Consider the following 14,954-nt stretch of genomic DNA (forward strand, 5'->3'; position numbering starts at 1 on the left):
CTCATGGAGAGGCCGTCGCGGCCATCTTAATAGAATAAAATGCAACAAATTTTCTGCTTGTTGACTCTGGTCAGGCGATGACATCACAATGACGTCATGGTGTCTTCACGATGATGTCATGATGTCATCATTTCAGCGTGCAAGAGTTTTAGCACATTTTTCTCAATCAAGGTGGGCGCGGTGGCCTCTCCGCAAGCAAATGGATGGGTTGAGCATGTATTTTTTTTTTGTATTTAACCCCTGATTAACCCCTGAAAGGGCTCAATGTGACCGGCAGATACCGCAATCAGTGTTGAATGTGGCATCTGAGGGATTCAGTGACGAAGGGCGGCACAATCGTCGTTCCCCGTCATTCACCCGCTACATGCTTTTCATGATGAAGTAATTTGTAATAAATTTTATTTCTTGGTGAACTTTGGCGGAAGTAGCCAAATAAAATTTCTAGTGGCTACTCTAGTGGTGGCACTCATGCTTCTTGAATGACGAAGGAAAAGTTTTAATGCCCACTGTACTGTGATTGAAAGTGCCATGGGGATTGCCGCTTTGTGTGCAGTGTCTCTGAACTGAAGGTTTGTGAGTGACTGCTAGAGCTCTCAGTGAGAGAAGAGGGGAGAGTTAGAAAGCCTTTGGGGCAGAGATCCCAGGATAATGCCCATGAATGGACTGCCCCTATATCAAAACACTAGGGGCATTAAAACTTCTCCTCAGTCACACAAGAAACATGACCACCCACCAAAGTATGTTTAAAAGGTTTGGTCAGATTTTTATACTGATGGCCTACCCAAAATATCTGATGGGTTGGAGTGCTAGCTCTGTCTTCCCCACCAGTCAGCTGTTTGAAGAGGCCACAGCGCTATGGAGAGTGCTGCAGCTCTCTCCCAGCTTACCAAGCACAGTACGGTACATTTTATAGCAGATGTGCTTGCCATTGGTTCTTAGCTCTAATCACTTGAATAGGACTGAGCTACACCTAGGCCGTGTGTCTGATGAATGTGACGTCACTGGCCTAGAAATAGGTGGCAGCGCTTACTGGAGCTCTTCAAACTGCTAATCAGTGCTGGTGTCGGGAGTTGCACCATCACTGATTAGATATTAGTAGCCTATCCTGAGGATAGGCCAATGATATAGAAGACCCAGAAAACCCCTTGAAGACTCACACTGTACCCATACTTGTTCCCTATGGTGCTGTAAAATTGGTACAGTATATTGGATGGGGACACCACCACCAGTTGATAAATGTCCTTTGTGTCAAAACCCCTTCAATCACAGCACATTTTTTAGCAAAATGTTCTAATGGTTGCTGTTAATGTGCTGACAGGTCTGGTATTAGCATCTGCAAGTGATATTTATTATAAAGTAAGGCTCATTTTTTGCTAAGGTTGTCTTAAATCAGTGATGCCCAACCTACAGTCCGCTGTGTCATGCGGCCCGTGCAGCAGAGGTCACAATTTTACTCCCTGTAAAAAGTCTAAGGCGTACCGATAGGCCTTAGACTTTTCCCTCACATTCATCAGCGCAGTGGGCGCTGTGAACGGCATGGGCAGCGCAGCGATGCTGCCTGTGCTTGAAATAACCAATAGCAAAGCTCCTCACAGCAAGAAGCTTTGTTATTGGTTATTTTGGGCGGGTGCTGGAGAGATACAGGTCCTACAGTAGGGGAAGCTGGTGGGAGCTGGAAGGAGGATGGGCCGGCTCCCGGGGGTGGCTAAAGCAAGGAGTGCTGGGCACGCTGCGCAAGGACCCCGGCAACCATGGCTTAGTTTGGTGCTCAGCAACACATGCTGTGACCTGAAAAAGGAAGATAATGCCACCCCAGGCTGAGATAAGACACATTCCCTGTCACCGCCGGCCCTGGGAGAGATCTTAGAAGTTCAAATAGACAGAAGACTCAGGAGTCTATTTGACAGATCTCTTGTTTTTATTGTTGCTGACAGGTTTCCACTCCTTTGCAGATGCTGCTCATTCATTATCAGTCAGGTGGCTCTTTATATGTTCCGCCTCTCACTTGTATCATTGCGGCTGATAGCTCTTCTGTGGAGTGCTCTGCTTGTGTGATGGTTCTCCTGTTCAGTTACATCTCAAGCTAAGTCCTTTCCCTTTTCTAAGTACGTCTGTCCTGTCTAGGCCTCAGGGAGACACTAGCTCCTTCAGTTTGGAAGGAGCCGGTTGCCTGTTTCCCTGTTCCCTAAGCTGAGAGTTTGGTGCAGTGTTTCAGCAGTCTCAAGTTCCTGTGCATGTGCATTTCTACCATTAAGATTTGCACATGTTGTTAGTAGCTTAGGGTGAGTATCAGGGAATGCTAGGAGGTGACCTCTTTACTCCCTAGGTTTGGGGACTAGTCTGTTGTTGTTTAGTTGTGGTTCCCTTTGGTTGTCTTTCCTTCCCCGTACTTCCCGTGACATTCCCTCTCCAACAACATTCTGTCTTATGGCTTCATTAAATCTAACAGCATCCATAAACCTTAAATTTCACTCATACTGCTCCATTCTCCTGATCATGACGTTAACCACATACACTGCGCCACATACATCACATTGATGTATGCGGTGCAGTGTGTGTGATGCGTGTGGTGCAGTGTGGAGTGCCAAGTGATAAAGTACAGGGAAGATCCGCCATATTGGACTGGACTTCATCACTTGGCTATAATTGTCTCCTGTCATTCAGATCAGTAATGGCCCCCCACATAAATACTCACCTCTTTGGCCCCGTTCACACCACCGCTATTTATTTATGTTGTTCTGCTCAGTTACCTGAGGAGAAAAACTAAAATAACGGAAGTGCGGGATGCGCCCCTTCACAGTGGTAATGCCCAGATGTGCCCCCTTCACAGGGGTAATGCCCAGATGTGCCCCCTTTACAGGGGTAATGCCAAGATGTGCCCCCTTCACAGGGGTAATGCTCACATGTGCCCCTTTCACAAGGGTAATGCTCATATGTGCCCCCTTCACAGTAAAAATGTCCAGATGTGCCCCCTTCACAGTGGTAATGCTCACATGTGCCCCTTTCACGGTAAAAATGCCCAGATGTGCTTCCTTCACAGAAAAAATGCCTAGATATTTTTCCCTTCACAGTAGTAATGCTCGCACGTGCCCCTTCACAGTGTTTGCATTTCTTTCTGTCAAAGCTACCTGGTTCCGGCCCGCAAAATTTATACCATGTCTAGTGTGGCCCTCAGACGAGAAACGGTCAGGCACCACTGTCTTAAAGGGGTTCTCCGGGCTTAACCTTTTTTTTCCTTTAAAAATATAACCTGTGGAGGAAAGATTAATGATCACATGCTTACCTTCCACAGTGCAGCCGTTCCTGAGATGTGCTCCCAGTAACGTGGTTCCTTCTTCTTATCTTCCTGTCTTTGCTTCCTTTCTCCAGCAGGAGACGGATCGTCACTAGTGACATCACCGCCTCCTGCTGGAGAAATGGACGTCATCAGTGTGTTTTTTACATCCGTATGTCAGTTCCAGTAAAGACAGAACATGTCCTATTCTGGTCTTCAAAATGAGGACCTCAAATCCATGGAACTCACTGGGACTGCAAAAAATGTGGATCGCAAAATGGATACGGTCGTGTGCACACTCTGGAGATAGTGAGGGAAGTGCATGTGGACCGTCAGTGATGGGATTAGATACACAGCTCAGCAGGCTGTAGCACACAGGATAGGATTAGATACAGATGTGATTGGATACGCTTGCTGATTCAAGCAGTTTTTCACACTCTGGAGATGGTGAGGGAAGAGCCTGTGGACGGTCAGTGATGAGTTTAGATACACAGCTCAGCAGGCTGTATCACACAGGATAGGATTAGATACGCATGTGAGGGCAGAGCCTGTGGACGGCCAGTGATGGGATTTAGACACTGGGTGAGAAGTAGATTCATGTCTGGGTGTAGAAAGACACAGGAGTTATAGATGGAGTATCTGCTGCAGGCAGAGCAGTGTGGGGGGCGTGTCCAGCCTGTGACTCGTCTCTGTGCAGTGCAGCCAGGCTTGTGTATCAATAAAGTTATGTATTCAACAAAACAAGAAGGGGAGAAAGTAAACAGATCTGCCAGGATAATGTGATGTCTTCCAGGGGGAAGGAAAGCTCAGACATGAAAAACAGGTATTGGGGGCATATGTATGCATGGTGAGGGGTGTTAGGAGCACATAAATTATTTTTAGATTTTGGGACCGGACAACCTCTTTAAATCATTGTCCAGTGATGGCCTATCCTCAGGATAGAATATAAATGTCTGATGTGTGGCCGGAACACCAGTTTCAGCACCTTCATAGATGATGGGGGCCTTAGTGAAGGAGGGAAGGGGGGGTCTGCCTTTCTCCTGCAATTAGACATGTCCCTGTCAGAAACAGTTTCCGCCACCCCACAGATTTATTATGAACATCACTCCAACTTGTAATCATGTGATTGCAATAAATCTGAATATTTCTCCAGTGCTTCACCTCAAATATATCATGAATTTCCCTCTAATGCTAGTTGTATAAACTACACCTACTCTACAACCTCTGTAAACATGATGCGTCAGCGTCATTCTTCTTGTTTACCAACTAGCATACAAAAGACACAAATTGTGGTGCAATTGCCATTCTGTGTCAAAATTAGCTAATTTTTACAAGAAAAAAAATTGGCAGGACATTGTTGGGAGGGGTTGGGTTGCAGACAGGTCATTTGGGGCCAGACTCAGACTGACCCACAGGGGAACAGGTGATTCCCCTGGTGGGCCCTTAGTCCTCCATCTAATGCACACCTGGCACGTGGCACAGTAGAGTGGCTGCATACATACAGATAGGCTGCGTACAGCATCTAAACCAGCCTAAGCGTCCATATAAAAAACTGGGTAAATTATTTAGCAGTTTATTGTTATAGATGCATCTGGTGGCTGAGATGACTTGTAGACACAGTGGCAGGCCGGCCGGTGTCCTCCTTTTCTAAGCACCGGGCTTCTTGAAGTCTCTGTAAGGACCCCTGAAATGAATCACCTTGTAGTGTTTTGCTGTTGTCTGCTGCTGTGTGAGAAGGTAATATTTCCATGTATCTGTGTAGTCGGCCCCTACAATGAATTTTATTGGTGGGCCCTAGGCACTCAGGACTACAACTCCCAAGGTGTAAATTCTGTTATTATGGGATATCAGCAGACAATTTAGGGAGGGAGTATAGGAGAAGAGGACTACAACTTCCAGGGTTTCTCAGAATCTCCAATTCTCCACTGCTGAACTCCATACCCGCTTGCACTGATCAAATGATGGTGATGTCATCACAGGTCCTTCAGCTCTCGCACTGTAGCAGATTAAAATGCCCACCCTGTGCTGCCCCCCACCCCCTTCTCCCTTCAAAATCCCAGATATTTTTGGCAAAAATTCCAGCTGGACAATTTTATTAGGTCCAGGAAAGAGGATATATCTGGACGTATGGTCTCCCTAAAGACTATTTGTCACCGCCACTTCAGTGAGAAGGTCTGTTAGATGTTCTTCTCTACCTGCATGACATTCTTTGTTTTGGTTTCACTTTGTCATCTCCTTTCCGTCTCCCAGCTGTCACCTATTTACACCTATTCACATTTATTTTATGTAATGCGTTTTGGCTAAATCAGCCTCCTTCAGACATATTCTGAAGAAGGCTGATTTAGCCAAAACGCGTCACAAAAAAGAAATGTGACAATAAAGAATACATAATACTATCAACAAGTGAGTGCCGGTCTGTTCTTCATATGCAAAGCGGAGTGCCTCTCCTAGACGAGATCAACACATCTGTACCGGAGTGTCTACTATCTTGACTGACCCTACACATCTGATTGGTGCTGGGCTCCGTTCAAACCCCTTTACACATATCGTACACAAGAAGACATCATATGTGTCCTCTGATATCACATAATAGCCTGTAGTCCTCTTCTCTTATACCCCCTCCCTGAAATATCCTCTGATGTCCCATAATATCTGTCTGGACATGCTGGGAGTTCTAGTCCTCTCCTCTTATACCAGTCACTGAAATATCAATAATAAAGACCTGGACATGCTGCGATTTGTAGTTCTCTCCTCTTCTACCTCATCCCAGTAATGTTCTCTGATATCACATAACAGCCTGGACATGCTGGGAGTTGTAATCCTCTCCTATTATACCTCCTCCTTGTAATATGCTCTGCTATCACATTATATCAGCCTGAAAATGCTTAGAGTTGTAGTTCTCGGATCATAGACCTCCTCCCTGAAACGTCCTCTGATATCCCATAATAATGACCTGGGTATGCTGGTAGTTGTAGTCCTCTCTTCTGATACCTCCTCCCTGTAATGTCTCCTGACACTGGTATATAGATTATGCTTTCCATTCTGCGTGTTGTATCATCACCCTTTTTGGGGGTTATGAAAGTGGTTACCCTAACAAGGGTAACAAGGGATGAGCGAAGCGAGCTTCGGATCCTAAATCCAAAGTCACTTTGCTCAAAACTTCGGTTTAATGCTGTACGGAGAGCCATCTATGTAAAGCATTAAAATGCATGCCTCCCAAGTGTCCCTCTTTTGGAGGGACAGCCCCTCCTTTTGACCCAAGTCCCTCTGTCCCTCTTTGATCCTTAAATGTTCTCCCTCCCTGAATTGTCTGCTTATATCCCATAATAACAAAATGGACACACTGGGAGTTGCAGTCCTCTCCAATGTCAGACTGGGGTGCCTAGGGCCCACCAGCAAAATTAATTGTGGGGACCTACTGTATGGATACATTCAAATGTTACCTGCTCACACAGCAGCAGACAGCAGCAAGACACTACAAGGTGATTGTTATTATGGGCTATCAGAGGACAAGTCACAGAGGGAGTATAAGAGGAAGGAACTACAACTCCCAGCATGCCCAGGTCATTACTATGGGATATCGGAGGAATAACAATTCAGAGAGGAAGTATGAGAGGAGAGGACCAGGCTCAGATTGGCCGCCCCGGTGGGCCCAAAGAAAGGTGGGCCTCTAGTCCCCCCCCCCCCCCCTCCCTGCACACCTGCACATGGCACAGTGGAGTGACTGCACTACATATAGGTAGACAGCATACAGCATCTCAACCAGCCTTAGTTCACAATATAGATGTACCTGGCTTCCTGAAGTCGCTTCAGGGTTCCCCATAATCAATTACCTTGTAACTTCTTGCTGCTGTCTGCTGCTGTGTGAGCAGGTAACATTTATATGTATCTGTGTGCTGGGCCCCCACAATTAATTTTACTGGTGGCCCTAGGCACCCCAGTCCGACACTGCTTGTGGCCCAACACATTTTCCAAAATATGTGCCAGGAAAATGACACCTGAAATCTATACCAGCTCCCTTACTGGTGCAGGGTTCATTTTCTGAGGCATGACCTCCCCAACATGTGCCAGAATTATTGTCTTTTAATATCTCTGGGGCATAATACGCAGGGCTTGTTATTAAGAAACACTGGTGTTAAATAGGTTTTCTGGGACTTCTATATTGATGACTTATTCTCAGGATATGTCTTCAGTATCTAATCAGTGGGAGTCAACCAACAACCACACCGTTCAACTGTTTGAGGACGCCGCAGGGCTCTGGTGACCACCTTGGCCTCCTCACAGCTTACCAAGCACTGCACCACCCATTGGATAGCGGCTGTGCTTGGTATTACAGCGCAGCCCCATTTACTTGAATGGGACTGAGTTGCGCTTGGACCATGTGATTGATGAACGTCACATCCGATACTCACTCTTCGAACAGCTGATCTGCAGGGATCCTCGGACTGTGGCCTATCCTAAGGATGGGTCATCAATATGAAAATCTCGGAAATACCCTTTAATGCATTCTCCCGTTATGTAGGTGACTATTGGTGAGGCATTATAGATCCACATAAAATACAAAGAACATATAACATCATGGTTTTATTGTATAACTCTTACAGGTACAGAAATTGAACGGTACTGAAGAACTGGACTTTTTTCAGGATTTATTCTTTATTCTCCTTCATAATTGAAAGGGGATTCAATATTTACCTATATAAATAAATATACTGCACCTCTAATGACAACCCTTTGTGGAGTTACTGTTCCCCGTCTTAATTCATAATGTGCCCTCTGTTGGTCAACTATATTATTGCATCTTTACTCAATACGGTAGAGTACATCGATGTACAGAACATTATGTCTCTATGTCTCTCTGAGTCCCAATGTGAGGTTCAGTAACCTATTGACTAGTGGTGTTAATATGCACCAATTCTTCGATTTTCACTATATACATTCCAGCTCTAATACTAGAGTTAGTATCATTCTTACCTCTTTAACAAATCAAATACCATTCGACAACTGTGAAAAAATATAGTCTTAAATTTGACAGAAATACAATATAAGGACTATATGACATCACCGATTTACTGGATCTTAGCCCTTTGGCTCATGTTTCCACATGTTTTCTATGACAGTCTTTGCTGTGAGACAGGTTTATCAGGCAGGACTTCTCCATCTGTATATCGACCTTATTTCTGGTGGAACAAGAGAATATGCTGTATAAAGCAAACGTCCGTGGCCCCCACTTGGGGTCACTACAGCATTTAACTCATCTTATAGCAATAAACCCCAAATTTGGTGTGCTTTTCTGGGAAACCAAAGCTCCGTACACCAGGTTCTGGTGGTCCACAGTTAAAACGAGGGAAAGCAATGGGATATCTGACACTTCCATCATCTAACCATCCAGCATCACAACGATCTAAGTCCACAAACTTCCATGCGGCGTAGAGTTGACCAATTTTGGCAATCTGAGCACCATCTTGAATGCAGGCATCTCTGGCTTCGTGAAATGTCAGCTTGTCTGGGTGTTCAAGGTAGTAAACTCGACCTGTTAAACAAAAAACATTCACAAAATAAGTATTTATAGACAATAGCTACCAAATCCGTGGACATCTTACTTGCAGTTCTTCTATTATTCCTTCCAGAACATTCACGAATACATTGCTAATTGAGTGTTACCACGTCTATAGTCTAAGACGTGTGTCTCCACATAGTGTCAGTACCGATTGGATAGGGTCATAATATGCAGGGGCACCCCCACAACTGGTAACACAAAATTGTCATTGTAGTCATATATTTCTACAAGGAATTGCAGAGGATTTGAACAACATAAAGGACTAATGCTGATGCTGGATGATAAATCTGGCGCACCATTAGACCATCTAGTCTAAGCCATCCTTTTAACGTATACAAAAAACGTGTGCATTAAACAGATGCCTCAGATTGATGCCGTACAGTGGCATCTGCTTACTATAGAGTTCCATTGTAAAAAAAAGTATACTTTTTTTTTACCGGACTCATACAAGAATACGATACAAGAACGTGGCGTGCTGCGTTTTTGTATCCTTTTTTTTCTAACGTATAGATCAAATGGAGGCATAAAACGTGACGTGAACCCATCCTTATACAAACTGTTATTTGGCTTACTTTGCGACAAATTTTAGTGCCAGAATGTGGGTGCATCTTAAGCCACTCCCTTCTCTGAGAAGCCAAGCTCATTTATGTCTAAAATGACAAGCTCCAAATTTTGGTGAAAATTACACCATAATTCAGGCACAATCAGAATAGTAAATGTCTCCCATTGTATTAAGCAAAAATGCTCCAGAATTGGTATTTCATGAGGAAGACGAGTATTAACTAAGAACAAAAAGATGAGTCAGGAAAAATGATTCTTAGGGCTCAGTCAGACGGCCGTATGTTGCTTTCCACATCTGATTCGCAATTTTGCGGATTAGATGCAGACCCATTCACTTCTATGGGGCCCCAAAAGATGTGGAGCACTTCTTGTGCTGTCCACATCTTTTCTTCCATTCCACGGCCCCGCAAAACAAATAAGCGTGTCCTATAGGGCTCATTCATGCAGCCGTGTTTTGCGGTCTGCAAATTGCGGATCCGCATAACACGGATACCAGCCCATGTGTGTTCCTCATTTTGCAGAATGGCCAGTCCTGATAGAAATGTCTATTCTTGTCTGCAGTTGCGGATAAGATTAGGACATGCTGTATCTTTTCTGCAGGACCACAGAACAGAAGCTGTCCGTGTGCTGTCCGCATCTTTAAGGCCTCATTAAAACGAATGGGTCCACATCTAATCTGCAAATTTGCCGATCGGGTGCGGACACCTATCTACAGCTGTCCGTTTTTTTGTGGACATGCTGAACTGACCGCAAAAAACGGATCTGAATTTTTGTGGACCGCAAAAAACATACGGCCATCTGAATGAGTCCTTAAAGGCATTTGGTGAGATTCCTAAGTGGTCTGTTTTGTGTTTGTTGCCTTAAGAAGGTCTGCCTGAGCAACTTTTATCATTTCTGGTAAAAAATGGGCAAGCACAACTGACATATGTGAGCCAGGCTATCTAACAAACCAATGATTTAACTTTGCTACGTATGTTAAAAAGATTCTGCATATAACAATATTGTGCACACATAGCGTATCATGGAGCTAGCAGTGTAATACAGTACCAGCAAAGTGTCTGAGGTTAGACAAATCTCATGTACACTGTGCTTTTTAACTTACAGTAGGTGCGGAAATGGACCTGCAGTGCGGGATTAAGATCTGCATGTCAATGGAACTGTATGATGAACAGATGCCAATGTATGGCATCAGTCTGGGGTATCCGTTTAACGTATACGTTTTTTGTATATGTTAAACGTATGGGAAAGACGTGATGTGAACCCAGCCTTTAGAGCACAGCCCACAACCCTTACCAGGTGCAAGGTGAGGCCAGAGTGAAGCCAAGCCATTTAAGAATGAAGGTATACAGTACCTACACTCTGTATTAAATAATCCACTCAATCTGTACCATATATAGATACAACTTTTGTGGTGTACTTTGAGAAGAATCTTCACCTGTTTCCATCTGTTGTTAACCACATCTATCTTTCTGATTGGCCCACAATTGGAAATGAAAACCAGATAACTGAATATAATTTACAAATCTCTGTTTGAAACCTCACCTTTCAGGGCTGAAGAAAAGCAGAAGACATTATATTTGTGCAAGTGTTTGTGACGTTCTCCATAGCTCCTTACTCCAGGTGCTGTCTCCTTCCCACCACAAGGTTCTCTGGATAAAGTAATAGGGTACTGGACAGTGCCATCCATTAGCCATCCAGCATTGCACCAGTCTAGACCTTCTTCCCAGGCTCTAAACAGCTGTTCAAAGGAAGCCATCACAGCGTCTTGAGCTTCACAGGCTTTCTTTGCATCATGGAAGTTCAGCTGATACCTTCCATGATGAGGCTGGTATGGATAGACAACTCCTGCACACAAGAATGTTTCATTAGTAAGACATGGAAGGGCCATGACTGCGGCCTGACTGCGACCATATGCTATTGGCTAAGGGTAAACATAAACTTTGGCAGCATTTCAATCCACAGGGTTCTGAGTTTATGGTCCAGATGTAGCAGATCTGTAGCTATGGGTCAAACAGAACTAAGTGTAAAATTTAGGATAACCCTTGGTCATAGTCTGTGATTTTCTAGGAAACTGTTATATCATCCTAAAGTACTAAATTAGGAAATAAATACTAAGGTATCTGTGTTCTAGAGCTGACTGGAGGTATATTCCCTCAAGGGAGAGATACAGTATAGAGAATAATACAGCCCCCTCTCCAGTAGTATAGAGATCCAGCAGTATCAGCAATATACAGTATACAGCAGAAAAGGCACAAAATATAGCCTGGCTGAAACGGATCAAACATGACATGCAAAAATATCATTAGGGAGTCTGACTGATAACTGCTTAATTCAATTACACAAAAAGTTCAATACACAAAAAGTCTATATGACAAATGCAGCCCTGCTACATTAATTAAAATGCATTGTTATTATTGATTTATATGTATTTTGAGCTGAAATAAATATAAATCAATCATTTAAAAAATGCCTTCAAAGGTGTGCACAGCCCACTGGTCTCCTAAGACGAGAAGGAGCAAAGGTCTGTAAAAACTTTTGTACTTGCACCTTCCATAATAAAATTTGTTTAAAAAACGAAATTAATAAATACAGGTCAAACTGAATCTTTCCATGCAAAACTAAATATCAATCTGCTCAGTCCCGCCTGCTGTTTCCTGATTTTCCTATCTCAGTCATTAATGGTATATCCATAGAAGTGCCATAGATGTCCAATAGTAGGCTGTCTCCCTATCTATTGGGACAATGGAGGTCCTCTAAACTAAATCTACCAGGTGAGGTGGTCAAAAAGCTTGCTCAGCTTTCAGATAAAAGCAGTCCCAATATCTGGGTAGAACCTTTTGAAAGACCATCTTTTAAAGGAAATGTGTCATCATTGTTTTTTTTTAGGATGAGATCATTTTGTTCATTTTTTTAGATATTTTTTTTTTTTTTTTTTTTAAATTCACGTGTCTGGAAATATGAAAAATTAATTTATAATGGTGACCAGCAGAGGGAGCTAGCAAATGTGTTGAATTCAAGCTGATTCTAATCTTGTTGCTGCAAAATTGGCCTCTTTACTTTGAGGTATATATTGTATATCCTGCTAAAGTGAAGATAAGGGGTGCTCTTTTCAAAACTGAGCAGGCCATAAGGTCAATTGGGCAGTAAGACGCTCCAGAAGGGGGTCACATGCCAACATTTACATGCAACATGAAGCTTTCAGATTGCAGGGCTGTTTAGGGAATAGAAGTGTGCCCAATATCTTCTCTTTATATACAGTGCTGCCTATAATTATTCATACCCCTGGCAAATTTTGACTTAAAGTTACTTTTATTCAACCAGCAAGTAATTTTTTTACGGCAAATGACAAAGGTGTCTCCCAAAAGATAATAAGACGATGTACAAGAGGCATTATTGTGGGGAAAAAAAACATTTCTCAGCTTTTATTTACATTTGAGCAAAAAGTGTCCAATCCAAAATTATTCATACCCTTCTCAATAATCAATAAAAAAGCCTTTATTGGCTATTATATCAATCAAACACTTCCTATCATTGCAGACCAGCTTTTTGCATGTCTCCACAGGTATTTTTGCCCATTCATCTTTAGCAGTGAGCTCTAAATCTTTCAGGTTGGAGGGTCTTCTGCCATCACCCTGATCTTTAGCTCCCTCCACAGATTCTCAATTGGATTCAAGTCTGGACTCTGTCTGGGCCACTCCAAAACGTTAAAGTTGTTGTCTGCTAACCATTTCTTCACCACTTTTTCTGTGTGTTTTGGGTCATTGTCATACTGAAATGTCCATCGGTGCCCAAGGCCAAGTTTCTCTGCAGACTGCCTGATGTTGTCATTGAGAATTCTCATGTATTGCTCTTTTTTCATGGTGCCGTTTACTGTGATTCGGTTCCCTGGTCCATTGGCTGAAAAACACCCCCAAAGCATTAGGTTCCCACCATCATGTTTGACAGTGGGGATGGTGTTCTTTGGGTTGAAGGCTTCTCCTTTTTTACGCCAAATGAAGGAAACATCATTGTGACCAAACAATTAAATTTTTGTTTCATCTGACCATAACACAGAAGACCAGAAGTCTTCTTCTTTGTCCAGATGAGCTTTTGCAAAGGCCAAGCAAGCTTTTGTGTGCCTTATCTGGAGAAGTGACGTCCTCCTTGGTCTGCATCCGTAGAACCCAGCAGTGTGCAGTGTCCGTTGGATTGTCTGCCTTGAGACATTGCCACCAGCAGAGCCCAGATTCACCAGGGTGGCCTTGGTGGTGATCTTTGGATTATTTCACCTCTCTAACTATCCTCCTAGCCAGCACAGGTGTCACTTTTGGCTTCCGACTACATCCTCTGAGATTTTACACAGTGTGGAACATTTTGTATTTTTTGCTCAAATGTAAATAAAAGCTGATAATTTTTATTTTTTCTCTCACAATAATGCCTCTTGTACATCGTCTTATTATCTTTTGGGAGACACCTTTGTCATTTGCCGTAAAAAAATTACTTGCTGGTTGAATAAAAGTAACTTTAAGTCAAAATTTGCCAGGGGTATGAATAATTATGGGCAGCACTGTATGTTATAGAAAAATCACCCACTCAAACATATCGGTTCTCTGCTTAAACTAATAAAAGGGCTCCTGGGCTGGGGAACCCTTCTCTGTTACTTTCATAGGCCCTGAGTACAAAACTTGGCCCTGATCGATTTCATTGACACAAATGAAATCTGTTTATTCAGATTTTATCATCACAAATCAATTGAAAAAAGATCTGCTTAAGAATGCAATAAGTCAATCTATGTTTTGTGGTCAAATGCTAGGTTCCTTCAATCTACCATTTCAGATTTTCTTCCTTTTTTTGGGGGGGGGGGGGGGGGATTTTAGTTGTAGCGATATGTTTTAAATAGCTTGTCAACAGTGACATCTAGTGGCTGCTTGCAGGAAGGTACTACATGAAGCGATGGCAGCATATTAATAACCATGTTGATCGTGTTCTTTACCAAGGAACAGCTTTTGAAGAGCTATAGGCAAAAAAACATGTTCCCATTGTACATATTTGTGAAGATAATCTTGTAAATCAATCATTTTCATCTAGCAAACTACTGTGTTGTCTTGCTCAACATTCAGATTGAAAAATACCCCACTGCTAGCATGGTGACTAGGCTGTCTGAATATCACAGAATCCACCTTCTGGTCCACAGAAGGTCTACAAAGGTGGCATATACAGTACCACTGATATTTCCATCACTTGCATTTCTCAAAGAATGATGGCTGACTTTTACTACATTTTCTACAGGAGACATTTACCCTCCAACATTGGGTTTATATGAATATAAGGCACTGTCCAAGGTTACGGTATGAATGCTTAAGGTGGTTTTCCAGCACTTCAATATTGCTGACCTAACCTAAGGAGACTGGTAAGGAACCAACTTCTAGTACCACCACAATCAGCTGATTGAAGGGTCTGCAAAGCTGCAGAATAGGCATAGCTCCCTACACCACTTACTGGCCATGAATGGTACTGCAGCTTTCTCCTAATCATAAAATTCCCACTAGCAGATAATATTCAGTACAGCTTGTACATATT

General features: G+C 43.1%; 1 protein-coding gene across 2 annotated transcripts in view; it reads right to left on the minus strand.

Annotated features, from left to right (window-relative positions):
- Positions 1-7,843: 7,843 nt before the first annotated feature.
- Positions 7,844-14,954, minus strand: part of HAPLN3 (hyaluronan and proteoglycan link protein 3) — a 64,922-nt gene continuing 57,811 nt past the window's right edge. For both annotated transcript variants that reach the window (XM_044279470.1, XM_044279469.1), the window contains exons 4-5: positions 10,938-11,240; positions 7,844-8,807 (exon numbers count right to left, since the gene is read on the minus strand). In XM_044279470.1, the coding sequence (XP_044135405.1) occupies positions 8,524-8,807; positions 10,938-11,240 (587 nt within the window). In that variant the 3' untranslated portion in view covers positions 7,844-8,523. The remainder of the gene's footprint in view (positions 8,808-10,937; positions 11,241-14,954) is intronic.

The sequence above is a fragment of the Bufo gargarizans genome, chromosome 2 (assembly GCF_014858855.1).
Source record: "Bufo gargarizans isolate SCDJY-AF-19 chromosome 2, ASM1485885v1, whole genome shotgun sequence".
In the NCBI taxonomy this organism is placed as follows: Eukaryota; Metazoa; Chordata; class Amphibia; order Anura; family Bufonidae; genus Bufo; species Bufo gargarizans.